This window comes from Pogona vitticeps, chromosome 9, assembly GCF_051106095.1.
Source record: "Pogona vitticeps strain Pit_001003342236 chromosome 9, PviZW2.1, whole genome shotgun sequence".
In the NCBI taxonomy this organism is placed as follows: Eukaryota; Metazoa; Chordata; class Lepidosauria; order Squamata; family Agamidae; genus Pogona; species Pogona vitticeps.
Genome location: NC_135791.1, coordinates 16,200,384 through 16,222,751, shown reverse-complemented (window position 1 = coordinate 16,222,751; position 22,368 = coordinate 16,200,384). Strand labels below are relative to the sequence as shown.

At 41.0% G+C, this 22,368-nt stretch overlaps 1 protein-coding gene across 2 annotated transcripts; it reads right to left on the bottom strand.

Annotated features, from left to right (window-relative positions):
- Positions 1 to 3,305: 3,305 nt before the first annotated feature.
- Positions 3,306 to 19,507, bottom strand: HTR1D (5-hydroxytryptamine receptor 1D). 2 transcript variants are annotated; one of them, XM_078380232.1, is made up of 3 exons: positions 19,309 to 19,507; positions 10,049 to 10,181; positions 3,306 to 6,312 (listed from the first exon to the last, which is right to left on the bottom strand). In XM_078380232.1, the coding sequence occupies exon 3, from the start codon at positions 6,183 to 6,185 to the stop codon at positions 5,052 to 5,054; it is 1,134 nt and encodes a 377-aa protein (XP_078236358.1). In that variant the 5' UTR covers positions 6,186 to 6,312; positions 10,049 to 10,181; positions 19,309 to 19,507; the 3' UTR covers positions 3,306 to 5,051. The 2 variants fall into 2 exon arrangements, 1 of the variants encoding a protein (XP_078236358.1); XR_013538476.1 differs by lacking the exon at positions 3,306 to 6,312 and adding an exon at positions 18,420 to 18,508 and having other exon boundaries at positions 9,965 to 10,181; positions 19,309 to 19,440.
- Between the last annotated feature and the right edge of the window lie 2,861 nt (positions 19,508 to 22,368).

Sequence of the window (22,368 nt, the reverse complement as noted above, 5' to 3'; positions counted from 1 at the left end):
TAGCTCAACAGCACAATAACATTGACCCTGACTGGCAGTCCCTTATTCACCCAAACTGATTATCTTTTAAGTGAGGATACCTGGAATTCAACAAGGTGCCCTCCATATGCAAAGCCAGTTCTCTACCACTGAGGTTTATGTAGAATCTCGAATCCAAGCTTCGGGTTCTTTACACGCGGAGCCTCTACCAGCAGCCAGTGTCTGAAAAACTACTTTCACTCCTCTAACTATCCAGACCCCAAAGACCAAGGCTTCTCCAGGCACCTTGGACAAATGACACAAAGCAGGTGCCTATGAGAGAGGGGCTTTTCAGCAGTGGCACCGTTATTGGAATGGAGAAAGGCTCACTTGCCACATTCTTTGTGTGTGTGATATACAGTGGGGTCTCTACTTAAGAACGTCCCTACTTAAGAACAATCCAACTTAAGAACAGCTCCATTTGCTAAATTTTGCTTCTACTTGAGAACAGAAATCCAAGATAAGAACAGGAAAAAAAACCTTTCCTGCTCTTTTTTTAACCTTAGGTCATCTTAGGTTAAAAAAAATTCTCCCCCTAGTGGTAGAGTACGTATTAACCAGCTTTGCATTAGTTCCTATGGGAACTAATGCTTCAATGTACGAACGCACCTCTACATAACAAAAAACAGCCAGAACGGATTAATTGGTTTTCAGTCCATTCCTATGGGAAATTTTGCTTCAACTTAAGAACGTTTCAACTTAAGAACACCATTCCAAAACGGATTAAGTTCTTAAGTAGAGGTTAAACTGTACATGTACATATAACTTACTTTTGTTTTCCAACACATTCTACTAATCTTTATGTGTGCATACTTCATCATGCTTTTTGACTTTGTTATTGATTTTACTTTGGTTTAATATGTTGCAATGTTTTTATTTTGGCTGCAAGTTGTATCTTCTTTATAATTATTGTTGAGTTTGTATTTTATATATTTCATTCTTCAGTACATGGTCAGTGAACTTCTGTTATAGGGCAGTTGGAAAATAGAATCAATAAATCAATAAGATCTTCAAAGAGCTGCTACCCATTGCCAGCCATGCCCCTGCATTTAAGTTTTTTTTCCTCTACATGGCATCTAGGGAATGCCAAGAACTTGGGACTAGCTGCCATTTAAAATTCCCAATGGGTAGATTCCAAACAGGTTTTTCTGCTTGTTGGAGGCCTCAAAATCTGCTCTGTCAGTTAGGGACTTCTGTTAGGGAGCTGCAAGGACCTGCTCAGGAACAGAAGAGGTCCCATCATGCAAGCAGACTTCTGCTTACATAACATTGGGTCCGGCCCAGTGCCATGTCACTCTAGGGCACATTGAAAATTAAAATGATGATGATACTTTGCTTCTGGGCTTTGCACATCCACTGTTTCTTCCTGTCATTAGGTAAGTCCAGCAAGGCCTCCTTACAAAGAAGGAGGCCCATCACAAAGTATTTTGCCAAGGACTGGTGGCGGGTTTCAACTTGCTTTGGTATTTTTCCCAACAGCTATTTTCACTAGTAAATAGATGTATGCACTGGGCCGGTAATAGTATTTAATGAACAATGGCTGAAAGGGCTTTAGGTATGAACTGAAGGATAGCTCTGTGGTGCAGGTGTCTAGATGTTAGGACCTCAGTTCCTGACTGTGCCTCCTTGACAAGGGCTGGACTCAATGATCCATAGGGTTTCTTCCAGATCTACAGTTCTAAGATGATGATGATGATGATGATGATGATGATGATGATGATGATGATGATGATGATGATGATGATATAATGGCTGAAGGGGCTTCAATGGACATCCAGTGTTTCAAGCACTGGAAGAACAATTGGCTTTTATTTCTTTGGTTTTGTTAGCTGTCACAGTTTTTCCTTTAACACACCAACTTCAGGAAAGCAATGCAGAATCAGTGTTCAGAAGCCTTGCAAACTACGCCATCTCTTGACGCAAGATAATTACTACATAATTACAAAATAATAATTATTGCACTGACCAACATGGAAATGATTTTGATTTAACAATAAAGATTCCTTAAAAACAAATTTTACTTGGCGTACAAGCTTTTTGGAATGCAGTCCATTTTTTCAAGTCCAAATACTTGTGCCAATTAATACTTAGTCTTAGGGAATTACAAAGTTCTTTAGCTGCAACAGAATAACATGGTTACCCAGATGGAACTTTGAGCTGAAATGAGTTTGTGTCCCAAATGCTTAAAAAGACAAAACTCTTGTATACTTAATGGTATGAAAAGATTATTTCCATATGTACAACTTTTAAAATAAATATTGTATTATATTACACTAAGGATTAACAGTTGATGTCCTCCAGGCCTTTCTGGGCTACAACTCCCATCAGGTCCAGTCAGCATAGCCAGTGGTGAGGCATGATGGGAGTTGCAGTCCAACATCTGGAGGGACAAATAGCTCACTCCTGTGTCACACATAAAAAGAAACACGATAACATAACAAGCATTAAACTATAGCAGTTGTTCCCAACCTTGGACTAAAATTCCCAGAAGCCTTCACCACTAGCTGTGCTGGCCAGGATTTCCAGGAGCTGTAGTCCAAGAATATCTGGGGACCCAAGATTGGGAACCACTACTCTATAGTGAGGGGAACTGGACAACTTTTATTACACCTTTGTGACAAGTTTCATTGACAAAGATTCTGTCTTCTACACATGTACATGCACCTTGTGTTTCACAATATTCTAAGGTCATAGGCAATAAATTGACTGACTGGGTGCCACACCTGTTAAATATGCAATAGCTGTAGATCACTGAGGAGAGACCATCATTCAGTGCTTGGACATAAGAAGTGCTTTGCTGGATAAAAACAAAATCCTATCTGAGGAATAAAAAAATGGGTAGCCCTCCCAACGTTATCAGCAATGCAACTCTCGTCATTATAGTAAACTAGGGATGCCTAAAGCTGACGTTCAGTAATGTCTGGAAGGCCACAGCATTCCTCATCTGACTGATCCAGCTCAGAATTCTGTTCATGCAGTGGCTACACAGATGCTCCTGGAAGGCTTTTAAGGTAATTCCCATAGCATCGTCCCACAGAACTTCTCCATGTATTCTCTGTTGAGAAAAGAGATTGTGAAGATGCACTGGAAGCCTCAGTCTCTGTAACAATGCTGAGAGAAGGGCCGTTTACATTTAGTATTGCAGGTGGGAGAAAACAGAGAGTTCTGTGTGAATACAGGACATAAGTGTCATAAATGATGTTTAGAAAATGTATTTGCTCCAACCTCTAGTATCAGATAAGGGGGGGTGAGAATAAAGGCACTGAAATGAGAAACAAAACACATAGTTAAAATGATTTCTCATGCTGTTTATTTTGCTGAGATATTGGGTTTCAATCGTAGTTCATCTGACATGAGAAAATGCAGAAAAATCACTTCAAACTGCACTCTCCTATTACATGAAACATTTGGCAAACATCCAGATCTAAAAGAGAACTGATGATATTGATGAGAACTACGTAACTGTGAGAGATAGCATGTGGTACATCCTTTTCATCTCTTTCTATCCATAGTGGATTTCGTGCATTGGATTGGTGGACTGTGCCCATCTCAATATTTTTTTAAACAGCAACTCCCATAATTCCTCCCCATTGCCTGACCTGAGTAGAGCTGAAAGGAATTTTAAGGAAGCCCAGTGCTGCCCACAGGTTCTGTGTATTTCACAGAACTGCTGTAACTACAACGAGGGACCCACAGAAATATAAATTGTTCTTTAGAACAGACCTGTGACACTCAGCGAGGTTTAATGTTGAGGGGGATGCCTGAAGTTCCATTGATTTATCAAGTCTGGCTCCAACTCAATACTACCATTTAGGAACTATGTGGCAATTTTCTCCAAGGCTCGAAGTGCTTCATACAACTTGTTCTGCAATCCTTAAAACACACAAATAAACTCTGGGCATTAGACTGTCATTACCAACCCCAGGCTCTACATGGGAGGGGACTGCGAACTGAAACTTTTCTGCTCCTGTATAATTTACAATAAAATAAAAATTACAATATCGTTATCATACTACCAGTAAATAATGAATCTGCTTCTTCATTATTCATTTCAAGCCATTTGTTCCAGTTCTCCTGCCAACTCCTGATTTGCAGATAATCAAGATCACTTTATATACCAGCACCTCTTAACAGGCATTCATAATCTCAAAGAGCCAAAAAAAGGCCAGCAAAAAAGTCATGTACTGCAAAACACTTGTTTAAGTCATGATTCCTTCGCTTCCATCTTCAATGAGCCAACGAGTCTGGAACTTTAAATAAACTACAGATTCCCCATTTCATTTGACCTGGGCAGCTACAGATGGGAAAAGACATTTATGGAGTTTACGTGTCCATAAGAAAATATACATTTTTCATCTCCCAAGACTGACACTTGAAAAAAGCACATATTGCTTTGGAAACGCAAACATTTCTAAGGCATATGAACACACACAAAATGCACACAATGCAACACTTACATTTGAAAAATACACAGTACTAAAAATGTGCATATTTAAAAGATGTACTCGGTCATGTTGTAGTCAGTGAAGAAAATGTGAAAATATGTGTGTAACAATGCAATACATTTCTGTATTGCAAAGGAAAATGTTTTGCAATCTAATACACAAGTTGGATGGGACAAGAAATGCTTGCATTATTCTGAGAAGCACAACAAAAGTGAGACTGACAGATTTTCACATTTCTACGGACAACTGCGATTAACAGCTGTGGAACGAGACGGGACATCAAGCTATATCTCAAACCTTGGTTTCATATACTGGCTTGTGCTGAAGTGGTTAACCATTATTGAAGGAAACAAGAAACTATAGGTAATGTTTTTTTAAAAATCCTGATCTTGTTTGTGCACTCCTGTGAAGCACAGTGTTGCTTGTGCAGCCCAAAGTTTCATTAGTATTTTAATTTAATACACTGAGATATCATTGTCTGAACACAGCCCAGGGGACTATGAGGGCAACAATTTATCATTGAATGCACAGGAATCACAGGTAAACTGAATCTTATATACTGAATGCTTTGGGGGAAAAAACAGATGGCTAGGAACATCTTTTGAATCGTATCATTTTCTGAAACGCCTGCTTGAAGTCTTCATTAAAAGCAGTGTAGATCACAGGGTTGATGAGGGAGTTCAAGTAACCTAGCCATGTGAAGATGTCATACAGGACAGGATGTGTCCAACAGGCATCCTGACAGATGGGCATTAACAAAGACACCACAAAGAATGGTAGCCAGCAGACAATGAATGCCCCTAAAATAATTCCCAGCGTTTTTGTGGCCTTCCTCTCTCGAGCTGCAGAAATCCGTTTCCTCTCTAGGACACTATTGTTGACTTTGATTTTGACATGGTTGATCAGCATTGGAAAACTGCTGGAATGAGAAGGCCCTTCGTGAAGGCTTGAGCTAATGGAGCAGAGAGAAGAGCCTGCTGAACCAGTGATGAGGTGGGCTGTGGCGAACCGCTTTCCATAGAGGGATGGCGGTTTCAGGATCCGAGATCGGGCAGCCACATAAATCCTACCGTACAAGATAATGAGCAACAGTGAAGGGATATAGAAGGCGCCACAGGTAGAGTAGACAGTGTAGGATATTTGATCCGTGTTCACGGTGCAGGATGCCAGTTCCTCATGAGCCTTGGCTTGCCTCCAGAAAAGGGGCGGCATGGAGATACAAATGGAAATAACCCAAACAATGGCTATCATGAGGGCTGCTCGGCTCGCAGTCCGGCGTTTGGTGTACTCCAAAGCATCTGTGATGGCCCAGTATCTATCCAAGGCAATAACACAAAGGTGCAGAATGGAAGCTGTGCAGCAGGTGATGTCCGAGGATAACCAGATATCGCACATGATCTGGCCAAAGGTCCAGATGTGGCTGACGGTGTAAGCGATGCTGATCGGCATGACGAGGACAGACACTAACAGGTCTGTGGCAGCCAAGGAGCCAATGAGGTAATTTGCAGGGGTGTGGAGCTTTCTGGTAAGAATAATTGTAATTATTACAAACATGTTGAACAGCATTGTTGCCAAAGTGATGAATGCCAAGATGATGGCAAGAGAAACTTTTAGTCCCAGTATAGTTCCCTCATCCCAGTCCTCTGGTATTTCGCTGCTGTTGAGAGACATGTTTGACATGCTCTGGAAAGTCCATTGTGCAGACCAGTTGTACTGAGTCATTCTCAGCTGTGTTGTAACCTTTTTCTCTCTCTTCCTTTCTGAACTTAATCCTTTACGTGCACTTATCAGACTTTACCGAAACCAGGCTCTCTCGACTAGAACTTCGAGGCCGGGAGTGAGCGTGCCACTGTTAAAATAGAAGCCAAGATGAGAACGAAAGCATTAACAAAGCATTAATTACCATATATTTTGTAATGCTATGACTCTAGTAGCTAATGGTCAGGTACATATTAACACAGAATACCCAATTCATACATGAGAACATAAGGCAACTATCATACTGTAGTCGAGTCCTAAGCATGTTTATTCAAAAAGAAAAGCTCAACTAGATGACATATGAAAGGCACAACTGCATTTGACATGATCCGTTTTCATTATTTAAAAAGCAGCTGAGTGGGATGGTTGTGAGCGTGTGGTGCTGGGGCTGTTATTAGTCCTCCCACCAGCAAGCTTGAGTTCCAACAAAAATCTCTCCCAATTATTGCTTGGTCTGAGGAAAGCTACTAGGTTTTTAAATGGGATGGTTGTATTTTGTTGTTTCTAAATGTGTTTTTAGTAATGCTCTTATGTAATATAATTGTAGTTTTGGAAGAGGTAGCCATGTTAGTCTGTGCAAGAATAGGCAGATTTAGCCTCATGTTTTAATGTATATAATGTTATTAATTCTTGTTAATATTTGAATAAGTTGCTGTTTTTAGCTTTTAATATTTTCTTTTTAATGATGTAAGCTGCCTTGGGTCCTTTTTTAGGAGAAAGGAGGGGTAAAATATTTTAAATAAATTTTAAAAAGGTGTTATTGTTCATATTTTCTAAAAAGGATATTTCCACTGCATTTTTAAAAACAGTTTCTTCATGTATTTATCAATTTCTATATCATCCAGTACCTAACACTATCTCCATGTTTATGGTTCTGTTTCTAATTTTTAAAAAAGATTTCCATGCTATGTTTTATCGTATACACCTTATTGGAAGCCGTCCAGAGTGGTCGACCAGACCAGATGGGCGGGATATAAATCAAATAAATAAAATAAAATAAAAATAAATGTTTTATTCTGTTTCATATCTCTGGTTTCAATTTCTGTTATGTGAAGCACGGAGGGAACTTCAGCTATTGAGTGGCACAGACATACAGTAAATATATAAACATAAATATCAATATAACTTTAGGTACTGGATGATATAGGAATTAATAAATAGGGAAACTGTAAAAATAAAAAAGTACCAACTCTTGTAAGTGATTAAAACCTTTACTGGCATATAAAATAGGCATAGTCAAGCAATTTCTGGATTCACAGGGAGCGTGAAATATATACATTTGTTCGAGGTCAAGGCTTCGCCTCCTAACAATTGACTCAAGGAAAACTGCTACTTGTTCCATAATGTCAACCACCTCCACTGATAACATAAAACAGACCTTGTCCAGATCTGTTTTACCCTCCTGCTGTAATAATATTGAGGTGATGTACTTTTTGCAGCAGTCCTGATGAAGTGGACAGTGCAAGAACATGTGAGTGAGGGTTTCCAAAGCACCCTGCTCATGTGGACAATATCTTTTGGAATAAGGGGTTCCGTTATACTGACCATACAATACAGCATCAGGCATGACGTTACATCTGGCCAGAGAAAGGGCCCTGCGGCTTTGTGCACATTTAAGGAGCATGAGGAAAGCAGCTGGTTGTCCCATTTTAAAGGGGATGTGGAGAGACAACGGGGAACAAATCAGCTGCGCTCCATAATTCCTGAAACTCGATGTCCATAATTCACCTCTTAACTGTTTGAAAAGCTAGCTCTAGACATAGTGAACCTAAAGAGCCAATCAATTTCAGTTTTTTTTAAAGGGCAATAGACCCAAAAGGAGGGTCAGAATCTTGGAGAAGCTGATATAATAATTTGTCTTGGTCTGAGTTATAAAACATTTTTAGCCAGAATTGAAAAGTTCACAGCCATGCCATTGTTTGCAGTATGGATAGTCCGGTCTCAAGACAGAGTACCGAGTAGAGAACACACTTTGGTAGGCCTAATACCTTATGTAAGAAGTGGGATTGTAGCTGTTTGATTGAGCGATCCATGGCATTTTGTAAAATTGGGATGCCATACAGATTTTGTGGGGAGATTTTAGATTTAAAAACTTGTAGTGCTGCTGAGACATATCGGTTGCCAGTGTTGTAATAAAATCGAAGTATGGACTGCACAGAAAGCCTGAAATATTTGTCCTGTTTGATATTGTTACCATTTAGTTTCCACTGTAATTATTTCCAGGACTTAGCAAAAACTAGTACAGTATTTTAGACTTGTTGCAATTCAATTGCATTTTGTTTTTGTCCAAATACCCCACACATCTATTAATCAAATGTTTCGGACCAGGACAGGTGCGTGAGATAATAACGGCATCATCCACATAAAGTAGTAGTGGAACAGAATATACCCCTAATTTGGGAGGTTGACCATCCATGTTTGCTAACTAAGGAGCTAGATCATTCATAAAAAGGTTAAACAAGGAGGGATCAAGAATGCATCCTTGCTTCACCCCCTTGTTAGTTGCAAATTAGTTGGTTAATTCGCCCTTCTAAGAAGATCTAACTTGACAGGTAGTGCCAGAGTGTAAATTTTTTATGAGAGAAATAAGTCTTTAATCTATACCCAAATTTTGGAGTTAATCTCATAAGAACTCTCTATCTTCTTGGAGCAATGTTGGGCCAAATAGCAACTGGGTGTGGAAATTTTTTTCAGGATGGGGAGAAAAAAAGGTTAAAATGCATGTGGGCAACTTCTTACCCTCCAGATGTTGCTGGGCTTCAATTCCCATCAGCCTCACCCTGCACCCACTTCCATAGGTCTGAAGGGGAGTGGCAGAGCCCAATGAATTTCTCATCCTAGAAATGTTTCCTTTTCCTTGAGGGAGAACCATGAATATAAACCATTGCATTCTCACAAGTTAGGACTCAGTCCGACAGATATTTGTCCTGCTGTTTGCACTGCAGGGATGGGTTAGCTCACTCTTTTTTCCCGGTGTTCAAACAGTGTGCTATAGTGAACCAATCTGTCCCCAGAGCATCCCTACCTCTGCTTTTCTGAGCTACTGTCAGAGGCTTCTAGTTTTTTTGTGTAGGTGGGTTTGCTCTAGTTTGATCCATTTTCAGCACATGCGATCTCTGGGAATAGACCAAGAAGAAAGTCTTACATTTTCTAGCATCCTGTCAATTTCCAGTTTAATAAACAAGCCACTTCAAAAGATTGGGAAACTGAACACTTCACCTGCTCCTTAGCAGAGGGACAGGGGACATACAATTATTTTTTAATTTCGCTAGACTATCGCTGATGCACTGCATCACTTAGATAAACTTTGTAAATGTTTTTTCTTTGCCTTGTCTGAAATGCTGATCAAGAAGCTGCCCAGAGCCAAAACAACAATTTAATTGGTATCTTTAGAGGTTTAAGAAAAAAGGGACAGCGAAGAAAGCTACTATAGTATTTGAATACTATACCAGCTGCTGAAAACAATTGTTCCCTTCATACAGAAAGGTTTGGACTGATTTTGTAGTGATTCAAAACTGAATATCATGAAGGAATGCAATTTGATAAAGCATTAAATAGCTTTTGAATTAACTATTTTCCACTTCTAAGCACCATTAAATTAGAAAGCCCTTAGGGATGGGGATAAATATTCACTTCTGCGTCGAACCATGGAAATTCATGTGACTTTTTTGGAAGCCCTTGTGACATCGTAAGCTATGGATCTGAAAAAATAAATAACTATGCACAGTATGTTAGCTTTAGGATTACATGCTAATGCAAACACAGCCTTTATTGATAAAACACAAAGTTAATATTTATGATACTACAAATGGATGAACGTCTTAGACCTTTTCCAAATGTAACTTGTCCAAATTGTCCATGATCAGGCAAACGATGCACTATTATTCTTAATGGCAAAGTCAGATGGCCTCCAGAGAGGAGATAAGCTTGGCTGACCAACATCATTATTTCTGACTGGATCTAAAGGAAGAAACAGCACATGTTAGCTCAGGAGAAGAGAGCCATCACTACTGGCAGTAAGACTTTGTCCATAAATCACTAAATTTTTCGTGCTATTCTTAAAGCTAAGAAAATGCTCTTAATTATAACAGGCAGTTTGTCTAAACAGAGGAAATATTTGCTTGCTTCAATGCTTGTGCTTGGTTGCGGGGGGGTGGGGTAGGAGGCGCACATGCTTATCTCTATGCACCTTACAATCAGGGGCTGGACCTGCTGCTCCTATGCATATGCCCGTCTGTCCACTGAGCGATGGGTGCATGTGCACAGAGGACAGGTGTGGCTTCTGTGCAAGGAACCAGGCCAGCTGCCTCTCAGGATGGTGGCGGTGGCGGCAGCTTGAAGACAAGGTAGGGAGGCGCCAGGGATGGGGGAGGGGAAAGTACGGCCATCCATTTTGCCAAAGCAAAATGAAGCACCAAGTGGAAAAAAGTTCAACACTTCACTTTGTTGCACCAAAATGGGTCGCACAAACTGGACCACAAAACAGCCCAGTTAATGTTTTTTCTCTCCCACCCCCCGGGTTCATAGTTCCAATCATGCCTATCTCTATTCATCAGCCCTAGCAACCACACCAGACGGATTATAGGACTTGCCATCCAAAAAACATCTGGAGGCATGGAAACACATAGGCCAGGTCTAAAGCAGTGTTCCAGTCTGTACCCTTTTGTCCTTTTTTGGCAGGTGGGGGTGATGCATATCCTCCTTTCTGGTGAAGCGTAAATGCCTACCCTGATTATTGCTTTGCCTTATTCATCAAAACAGTTTCACTTCTGAAAATAGTGCAGATTTTTTCTTTGTAATCTAGTGCCATGGTTATTGGTGGTAATGTTCTTTACATTCATTCCTTGTAGACATTTTTGTTTTACATATGTACATATATGGGGAAAATGTTGTATCTGAATTTCCACAGGGTTAAAGAGCTCCAGTTAAATGATTTTTTTTCCCAGACCTTCAGGCCACTGTCCTGGTTTCCACTGAGTTAGTCAAATATTATCCAAGCTACGCAAGAGGGTTGAGAGGTGAGTGAACGCAATTCAAGAAGCAGCCAGGAAGAACAGTCATAGTCTAGCTATTTTGGTAAGAGTAGAAAGCCAAGCAATGGTTCTATTTCTGTCAACATGTGGTACAAATTGGCCCCGGATTGTGCAAGCGTCTCAACTCGAGAGTCTATCATTATTATCCAGATTCTGATGGACTGATTTTTTAAAAAGAGAATTCTACAAGAAAGATTTAAGCATACTATCCTGACAAGTACTGAGAAATAATTTCCCCTCTTCTATACTGCACGTTTTCAAGAATGATGAGAACTTCCATAAAAGGGCAATACTGGCATATATGACAACATTATAAATTAATGTTGTAAAATTTTCAGGCTATTTGGCCGTGTTCCAGAACATGACCAAACAGCCTGAAAAACCTACAACAACCATCAGATCCCGGCCGTGAAAGCCTTTGAGAAGACATTATAAATTAAGCTGGCTGGATAGCTCAGTGGTTTCGGCATCTGGCTATGGAGATAGAGGCTGGGAATTCAGTTCTCCATTGTGCATTCCAGAAGCAGTAGCCTATGTGGCCTTGGGCAAGCTGCACAGTCTCAGGATGTCCCCAGGAGAACAGAATGGTAAACCCCTTGTGAGTACTCTCTACCTAGAAAAAGGGACACTGTAACTCAGAATTGCTTTGACGGCACATTATTATTATTATTATTATTATTATTATTATTATTATTATTATTATTATTATTATTATTATTATTATTATTATTATTATTATTATTATTATTATTATTATTATTATTATTATTATTATTATTTTTATTTTTATTTTTATTATTTTTATTTAAAAAAATAAAGAAGAAGCAGTAAAGGCACAATTCAAAAGGAAGAAGAGAGAACAAAGTCACTTCATTGCTTTCTCTAGTATAGGTTAGAGAGAAATATTTTTTAAAGTACTGTAATTGAGCAAGTATAATTCCAAATTATGTATATGAAATTTGGAATGATATTTGTTCATTTTACCATTTCCCCCCTCTTCAGCATGTTATAATACAGTACTCACATTACATTTTCAAATATGTCTCTAAATGTGATTCTCTTCATTTTGCTAGTTGTTACTGCACCGCTGACTTGCTGTATGCAGTATTAATTTTTATAAACCATCAAACAATTAAAAGTCAGTCCCATATTGTGGGGATATCACTTGAAATGTGGGGGAATCTAGATTGCTGATTTCTTGGCATAGGGCCCAATCTCAATTTTCCCTGGGTTGGATAGAGATTAATTTCAAAAACCATCTGGTTTCAAAGTCTCACTGATTTCAGTTGATCTAATGCAAGTACAACTGAAGGCAGAACCAAGAGAGCTCTCAACTTTGATATTCAAAGCAGATAAAATGCTTCTCTCCAAAGCTCCCATAACTTAGCAGCCAAAGAGGAAATGAATCCTATATGAAGCCAACTAATTTCCAACTTTTGAAGCTGAGAAACCTCACTCAAAGATAAACAAACAAAGCTTCCTAAGGAAGTTCATAATCTGTGTTAACCCTTAATTCTTGATCTTCCGCTCTGTGTTTGGATGGGATTTTAACATTAGGGGGCAGCCTAGTGTTGGCTTTCAGTCCTGGCAGTGTTTTCAAAACAAGACCAAGGAGAAAGCCAAGCTACAAATGCCAAGCATTGATTGTCATGATTTGCTTTTCTGGAGAGATAAATACTCATGAGTAAATTATGCCGGCTTGGAAAATCCAAAAAGCTTAGTGAATAATGCTGTGGATTTCCATCTGCTATAGATCAGATTCTTTCCTGGTCAGCTCCTTCTCTTAATTTTTCTCACAAAACAGATGTGAATGTTGTGTTCCCACAAAAACTTTTCACTTGTATTTTTTCTTAACGGAAAAAGATTTTAGTGGAACCAGTGTATGGTTCTAGTGATGTCTGTCATGGCAAAGCCAAGAAAAAAGAGCTAAATTTTAATGGGACAGCAGAGGTTTTGCATCCATGAGATCTCAGGTAATTTCCAGCATTACCGGTTTTAAAAAAAATATCAGGAAGCAAGACTGGGATCAATAGTATCCTCTTAGGCTGTGGTCACATTGGCAATTTGAATCGATTTCTGTTCAGACTTTTTAAAAAATCAAGTTCAGGTTACTTGGTATTTAAAATAGTCATCATGTTAACATGTACTGAATGAAAATCAATTCATTTCTGGTGATTTAAATGAATGATGTTGTCTACACTGCTGAAATCAACTCATTTTCTTTCTGTTTTAGATGCATGCTGTTCTTAAAGGTTTTGATTCTTTTTTTAAAAAAAAGTGACACATCTATAAATCAAATGTCTAAGAGGTGCCACTTGGTGTCATAATAGTCGCTAGAAACCATGGCAGAAAACACCAGAGAGGACGACTCTGGCTGATTAATCATGGGAAAAACATGAGAAGGGGGGGGAAGAGGCTTTGAGCCCCTTTGCAGGGGAGTGCTTCTGACATGTGGCCCGTCCTCTGTGTCCGGGTGCAATTTTTCTGTGCCCAGTGGTCTTTCGCTGCTCTGCCGGCTCCTTCGTCAGCCAAAATTTAGAGAATGAGGTAGGTGATTGTAATGCTGAATGTAGTGATGAAGTGATGCAGCAAAAAATTTAAGAAATAATTTTTCAAAAATCATAAAAGGAAAAATGATGGTGCCCCTGCCACCCAAAATCTATATAGGCAACAACTAAAATGACAGCAGCATCCACACCCACAAAACTGTATTCAATTGGATCAATTTTAGAAATGAGGTGCCAGCCAGCTGGAAAATTCATTGGCAGCCCCTATTAATTGATTTTGTCCATGCATCATGTAAATAATAAACTCTAAATAGATTTAAATGCAGTTCCTATTGCCAGCGTGACTGCAAACTCAGAGCATAGAGGAGGAATTGAGTAGACGTGGTCCACTGGATGTGGTGGAATTGCAAGTCCCCTCATGCCTCAAAACTGAATAGAGTGGATGGGAATTAGAAGTCCAACAATATCTTGGACTAATTAGTTATTGGAAAATTGTGGGTCACTAAAAGGGCACTTGGGACATGGTGGCACTAAAGGCTAAACCACAGAAGCCTGTGCTGCAGGGTCAGAAGACCAGAAGTCGTAAGATCGAATCCACGCAACGGAGTGAGCGCCCGTCACTTTGTCCCAGCTCCTTGCCAACCTAGCAGTTCGAAAGCAGGCAAATGCAAGTAGATAAATAGGGACCACCTTGGTGGGAAGGTAAAACGGCGTTCCCTAGTCACGCTGGCCACATGACAACGGAAACTGTCTTCAGACAAGCGCTGGCTCTATGGCTTGAAAAGCAGGATGAGCGCCGCCCCCTAGAGTCGGACATGACTGGACTAAAAATGTCAAGGGGAACCTTTACCTTTACCTAAAAAGGCACACATAAAGCAGACTTTAGAGTTCTGCAGAATGCTTCAACAGGCAAAGATGGTAAAAACATGAAATTTAAGCAGAATTTGAAGTTGGATATTCTCTTAAAACCCAAGCTTTATATTACCTGCCTGGTCTAAAGTTTGGTAGAGGTCAAATGTTTGCCTTAGTCGTAGCTATTTAGTATTGCAATTAAGGTACCTAATACAGAAATTTGTTTGCGTGAATGGATCACACAGCTATTTTGGGGGACACTGTTTCAGTTTGGTGTCAATGTAGGAATGGTAGAAGCATAGCCAGTCAGAACAGAGACGGCCTGTAACAGCTTTTTTAAGGTGAAGAGTATAATTACACAAAAAAGCTTGAATGGCTTTGTGGATGTCTGTTATACAGTAATGTACTATGTATTCTCAGTTCTATTGTGCAGCATAAAATCATGGATTTAAATATATATTATATTACATTACATTACATTACATTATAAAAAGGGCTACCCAGTGTGGTGTAGTGCGGTGGTCCCCAACCTTGGGCCTCCAGATGTTCTTGGACTACAACTCCCAGAAGTCTCCACCACCATCTCTGCTGGTCAGGATTTCTGGGAGTTGAAGTCCAAGAACATCTGGAGGCCCAAGGTTGGGGACCACTGGTATAGTGTACTCAGGAGATCTGGATTTGATTCCCTGGCTCTGCCACGAGAAATCACTGGGAAGGGGTGTTTAGAATTTAAATACCTCACTTACCTCGAAAACCCTATTAAGTTGTTTAAAAAGCAGAAGCATTTGAATGCTGATCAACTGCAGAATTTGAAGAATTTGTTAGGTTAAGGAACTGATCAGCTAAGAAACAGAAAGTCATTGACTCTCAAACTGAGGCATAAAGGGGTGCATCTCCTGGGAAGGGCCACAGAAATATTGCAAGGACTGAACATTTCATCATTCTTCACATTAAATTTACTATTTCTATTTACTTTTTTCCTATTAGGCAAGTGACATTTTCATCTAGTCTTAAATCCGAAACTAGGAGCTGAATATTATTTTTAATCTTAAAGGGGCTTGGAAAGGGAGGCATGATGCCGGAAAGCTTGGGAGCTGCTACATAAAGGCAAGTGAATAAAACCTAAGAAATCATGAACCGCTTGGAACGCAGAAAACCAGAATATTTTGTTCATGTTATGAGAAACAAAAAGTGCAGATTGTTGCAATTGATCATTCAAAGTACAATGAATGAGGAAAGAGGTCCAGGTAGGTGAAGTCCAGTTATTAGCTGAAAAACCTTAGAAAGTGGTTTTATACAAAACTCAACATCATTCTTTAAAACTGCCTCATCCAAATGAGGAAAAGGCATTATGATGCCAAACCTTTGCTAGAAGAACAGGAAGTACAAGAACTTCATGTTGTGATAATGATTATTTTCTTTTTCTCATGCAGATTCTTTTTCATTTGAATTAGGCCAGTGCATCTGTTCATTACTTGCCATATGTATGCAGCAATGTTTATGTCTGTGCTCTGACTAGAAATAAGAAATGTATGTGGATTGGTGGGTAGAAAGATGCACAAAAGGGCCCTGTTTTGCAGTTCTAGAAGCTGAGTCCCATTTTATAAGGACACTCTGGCTAAACCAGCTTTCCCCAAAGTGACATTTTCCCCGAGGCAACGGACTGCAATACCTCTTATCCAATGGCAATGCAGGATGGGAATAATGGGAGTTGTAGCCCAATAATGTCTAAAGGGTGTGGAGTCAAGGAAGATTAACCTCAAAACACCAGCTTATGGACAAGCATGTCACATTCCAAACATATTCCACTTTCAGCTTGGAATTTAACTTTGAAATTGAAAGATGCTGAAATTAATTGTTCACATTGTTTTGGAAACAGGTGTTTTTGAGGTGCTAAAGTTCTCTCCAGGTGATACTTGAGTGTAGAAACAAGGATACCTATTCAAATGGAGTTAATAACACTTCTCATTGTTTTTACAACTAAGTATTCTAGATTGTATTTTAAAAATTGTTAAAAGGCAGTGCAATTACACCCAGCACATTTATTTAGTCTCATAAGACCAGTCATCTTTTTGTCTCTAAAAAAGTAATGGATTCCTTTCAAAAAATGTTGTAGTAGTGGGGGGGGGGGGAGGGAGAGAGTCATAGTCACTCAGGTTGAGCAGGGATTTTAACTTGCATCTGCCTCTGGTTCAAATCCAGTGTTTTAACCACTACTGCTAGCAAGTAGGAACATCTCTTAGGGACTTGCTAGATGGGAAGAAATAATGTAAAGACTATATTATTTGGCTACATGATGAGACTGAGACAATAATGGACAAAGATCTGCAAAAATTTTATACAGCACCAATAATGTAAATGCAAAAACAATTTTTATCAGCAGTTTGGCCCAAAGCCAAGACTTTCCATGAATTGGCCATCAGTTAAAATGACTGGATCTCTGCTGTGTTTTTGCTTTTCTCTGCTCTTTTGTTAGCTCTGCTGTATCTTATTGTTCCAGTATTACTATGGGTATGTTATTGTTTAATCTTATTACCCCTCCTGGGACTTTTATGAAAGAAGGAATATAACTAAAATAAAACATACACATTCAATTCCCTACACATAAACATGTAGAGGAAGACAGAGGGGGATCAAGGCAAGAATAACAAGGAATATTTTAGAATCTAGGTAGGTTCTAAACAGGAGGTTTCCGGGTCAGTAATCAAATCCATAGCCCATATATCTATAGGCCAGTTCAATCCATATGCCCACACACCTTTTGTCCAATGTACAACTGTACCCTAAAATAGGATCAGGTTAACAAGCATGTGGTCCAACAGCCACACATTGAGCATCCCTGATCAAGACTCTCAGGTGCTGAAGTTTTCAAAGCTGGCTCAAAACCTATTTTCCGGCAATCCTTTTGCTTTGAGTTAGGATCAGATGGCACACACAATGCCTCCTCTACTTTCTGCAGTTGTATTGGTTCAAAGCCCTGTGTGAACAATTTCAGTACATAAAGAGAATGAAAGGCTTAAAGACAAAAGTTTTCCAGAAAAGGCAGTTTTTGACAAGCAGTTTGGTGGGCAAAGAAGCACTCCTGTAGTGATCCTGGAAGAAAGAGTTCCACCAACAAAAGATAGCAAGCAAAGGCAGACAGGAAGATGGATTCATTTAAGGCAGCCAACAACTGTATATCCAAGCAAGGATAATGAATGTGCAGAGATAAGAGAGAATACTGGATACATGCATGCATGCACACATGCACACTGTAGGTTCCTAAGGAGGAGAAATGTATGATGAAAATCTGACTTAGACTGAGACATCCCCAAAATAAAGATAAAAGGCATCAAAAATCTGTCAAAACTCCAGCAAGTAAATATGAAAATGCCACTGCTGTTCATGGAATTAATTACACAAGAGGAGGAATCTGCAACAACTAAGAACTCCATCTGCATTGGCCTGAATCTACAAAGGAAGGAACTAAGCTACAATTCCATTTACAGTATTTGAAAGACCAGAGGAATGTAATCCTTGAATGTGTGGCAGGGGAAGTAACCGGTAATGAATATGGAGAAAGTATTGATTTTGGAGGCATAAAGTATTTGGAAAGATCTCCTTCACCAGCCTTCCATAGATAAAATATTAGAGAACAACTATTTGTCTGTGGCCTCAAAGTCAAGAACCAGTGCCTAACCAATTTACTGCCATATATCCTTTTATGAACAGCTGGAACCCATTTGATCAAATACAAGCTCCGTTAGTCCATAAAAATTAATGATCCGTCTTTAAACTTAAAGTCAACACAGGACCCTATTATTTGCCTGCTTGTTTCCTTCTTCTACGACACCTTCTACAGCCTCATCTCTCAGTTCAGTTTATTGCTGAGAAGCTCATGTATGTACATCTTTACCTACAAGAAAATAATTTTTGACAAGTTGTTCTGGGTTTCCGTTTTCTTTCTTACTTTGATACCTTTACCTTATCTTTCCAAAAGGGGGCTCAAGGTGATTTCTTATTTCTTAGCCTGGCTTCCTTTTACAATCCTGCTAGGGGCCCGCCCGGGGCATCCAGTGCTTAGATGCTGGGGGGGGGGGTGTCCTCTGGCAGAACAGGAGCAAAGTCCAGAATCGAACTCGATTACTTGGTTCCACCAGAGATGCAGCTCCTTTGCCCTCAAACGTGACTGTTTTTAATTCTAGCGATGGCTCCCTTGGTCCCGATCACCCCGACTCTTGCTCTCCTTTTGATCCCCAGATGTGGGCATACACCCAAACATGCGCGTGCTTTTTCTTGTTCCAGCTTCTCAAAGCAGCACGCCAACCACTGTCACGTTACTCTGAACTGAGTTTTCAAGGCGATGGTCAAGGTAAAGGTTCGCCTTGACATTTAGTCCACTTGGGTCCCACACTCCAGGGCACGGGGTGCTCATCCCCGTCTCCTCCCTCCCTCGCGTGGATTCGATCTTACAACTGCAGGTCTTCTGACCTCGCAGCACAGATTCTTCTGCGGTTTAACCCGCAGCCCCACCACGTCCCACGCGATACCATGTTACAAAACACGTTAGTCAAGGGGCTTGTGGATCGCCACCGCCCAGCCACCAATTCCTCCCATTTAACAGGTCCGAGATCCCCGCCGCGCGTTCGTCCCCTCCCGCTGCCCGCACTTTTTTTCCCCGATTCCGACACGCAAATACACATACGCACGACTTACGAGAGCAGCAAGGGCAGCGGGGCGGGTGGGGAGAAGACGCGAGTTTGTGGAGTTTTCCAGGTCCGGCAGGACCCTCCCTGTCGCCAAGCCCAAATTCTTGTTTCGAAGGCTGCCTGCGAAGAAGGCGACTCGGTCCCAGGAATGCCTTCCCATCACAAAGCCGCCTCTCCTCTTCCTCTTCTTCTTCCTCCTCCTCCTCTTCCTCCTCCTCCCCCCCCCCGGCGTAGCTCCAGGAGGAGAAGCCTCTCGGGCCCGGCGGCCGCTCCTTCGCCCGCACGTGGCCCGGGGGGGGGGCGCCTCCGAGCCCGGCTGTTCTCCCTCGGGTCCGAAGCGGCCAGACCCTGCCGCCCCTCAGTCTCAGCAGTCGGCGCCTCGGCTCCCAAGGGGAGTTCTCACGCCGGTCCGATTACGGTCGCGCCCCCTCCTGCATCCATCCATCCACCCATCCCCCCCCCCGGTCCTTAGGGTGGAGGAGCGGGCTTCGGATTCCTCCTGGCCGGCCGCCGCCGCCTCCGCCCCGCCCCGGCCCAGAGGGGGGAACTTGGGAGGCAGACGCGGGAGGAAGGCGGGCAGGGGGGGGCGGGGGGCACCGCCGGGATTTCGGCACCTAGCGAGGAGGAACCGGATCAACGGGGAAAGCGAGAAGACCGCCTCTGACCAACCCCCCCCCCGGGAACCGGGACCGCCGAGGAAGGCGCCAACTCGAGCTGCTGGGCTACGCCGTGCGAACGCCCGCCCAGTAGTTCGGCCGATATACGAACCTCTTTGCCATCTCTTGACCGAAAGAGATCGCCAGTCGCCCGCTGGGGGTTGATTCGTTGCCCATCGAAATAGCAGGAGCAGTAATTGGGGGTGAGGCTGGGGGTGGTACAGCTGGTATAACCAGGAGTTCGAATCTTCTCTGTGCCAAGAAGGCCGGGGTCGAGCACCTTCAGCCGGAGTGTCTGTGGCAAGGGTGAGGGTTGGTAAGTGTCCAAGCTGGGAGCATTGTGCTAATGCAATTGGATTTGGAACAAGCGGTGTGTGGAAATGTTAGTTTTTGGGACTACATCTCCCAGAATCTTCATGATGTCTGGAGCTCTGAGAATAAGCACATTATTCTGGTGGAGAAACTCTGTGCTCGAATGTCTTTTGGCAAAAAGCCACACGTGCTCTTGAGGCCAAAAGCACAAGAGCTGGATAAACTTCTGACAGTATTTAGGAGGTCCACACCTTTATTGTTGTTGTTCTGTGCCATCAAGTCGCCCCAGCTTATGGCAGCCCAAAGAAGGAGTGATCTCCCAAATGTCTTCAACAGCTGTGCTCAGCTCTTGCAGACCCAAGCCTGTGGCTTCCTTTAGGGAGCCAATCCGACTCAATTTTAGTCTTCCTCTTTTCCTGCTGCCTTCATCCTTTCTCAGCATTGCCCAAAGTAGGACATCCTCAACTTCATCATTTTTGCCTCCAGAAATAGTTCAGGGTTCTTTTGATCTAGAACCACCTCCTTCGTCGTTCTGTCAATCCAGGGTGTCTCCAAAGCTCTCCCCCAGCACCACATTTCAAACAAATCAATTTTTTTCCTGTTAGCTTTCTTTACTGTCCAGCTTTCACACCCACGCATGGTGATCCGAAATACAAGAGCGTGGATGATCCTGGACTTGGTCTCCTCTAGCGACACATTTTTAAGGTGGATCATCTTTTCTGGTTTAATTTTTTGCTGCCCTTCCTGATCTCAGTCTTCTCCTGATTTCTTGGCTGTAGTTGGATTGATGATTGAACCGAGGTATACCAACATCTCTATTTCAATTTCTTCATTGTCAGTGTTAGAGTTCTGTAGTTCTTATCCAGCCAGTAACATCATGACTCTTTATGATATAAAGACTATCCGTTCTGTTTTCCATTTCTTTTCATTTTTCTATATAATACTTGAAAATACACAACCCATAGGTTGCAAAAAATGGTGTAAATTGTGAGAATTTTTCTGTCAGAATGCTTCTAAAATGTCCTTATAACTTTGAAAAATAACTAAAGAACATGACTTGTAACACCTCACAGAGCAATTTCATTCTCACTATGATATTAGGTTACGGTACTTTCTAAATTTAAAAATAGCCTGGTTATGTCTAAAGGGATATTGCTAAGTCTTGACAGCAAATTGCCACTCACTAACAAGGTGCTCATTGTGTTCCTGGATGCCCGTCTTGAGGAATGCAACCAGCACCTTGCTAGTAGGTGCAAATTTGCTACCAAAATGACACAATTTCTCCTACACAAATGTCAATCAGCAGTAGGATTCTAGCCATTGTAGCAGTAATATTTATACTCAACAGTTTTAGTACAGTTTTCAATGACTACTGAAATTACAATTTTTCTTTGTTTGTGCTTCCCCTGAAAAATAGTGCTGAAATATTTACGTCTGAAAAAAATACTCTAGATGGTAAACATTTGAACACAATACTTTGAAAAGTAGAAATGTCTTTGTGGGGGAAAACAAGTTTCTTGTTTCTATTCTGATTATTGTTTACTAGCTATGTACTAGCATAAAGCCTTTCTGAGGATGTAGGGTTAAATAAACACTAGATTCTTATTTTGTTACCTGACTTAGCTCCCTTTTCAAACTTTCACAAAACCGAGGAACTGATAACTGGTAACCAGTTTCAACATCATCATGTTGCCCAGAAGCAGAACTTAACAAAAGTTTGGAAGTGCTTGTTGGCTGGGAGATTATTAGCTGTAAATCCAAAACTAACTTTTCCAAGCTCTGCAAGGAAGCACTTTTTGAAATGAGGAAATTGTGAGACACTGCATTTAAGTGGGAGAGAATGCAGCCCTGCTCACAACTGGGAGAAGAGACATCAGTTAGGAAGGGTGTGCTATTTGGTTGCTTATGTTTACACCTCCAGTTCAGTTGTATTGCTTCTGATCCATCTGGGTCATCCTAATGTAAACAGGGAAAATGTCCAGTTTGTTACAGATACTCTAAAACGTAGACAAAATTAAATGTAAATCAGTAGGAAGGTTCTTTAAATCCAACACCAAGACCACTAGATTCAACTTACAATGTAAAATGTCATTCTATGC

Bases quoted from the DNA above. Each gene is read 5' to 3' on its own strand.
- HTR1D (XM_078380232.1), bottom strand. From the start codon at position 6,185: ATGACTCAGTACAACTGGTCTGCACAATGGACTTTCCAGAGCATGTCA.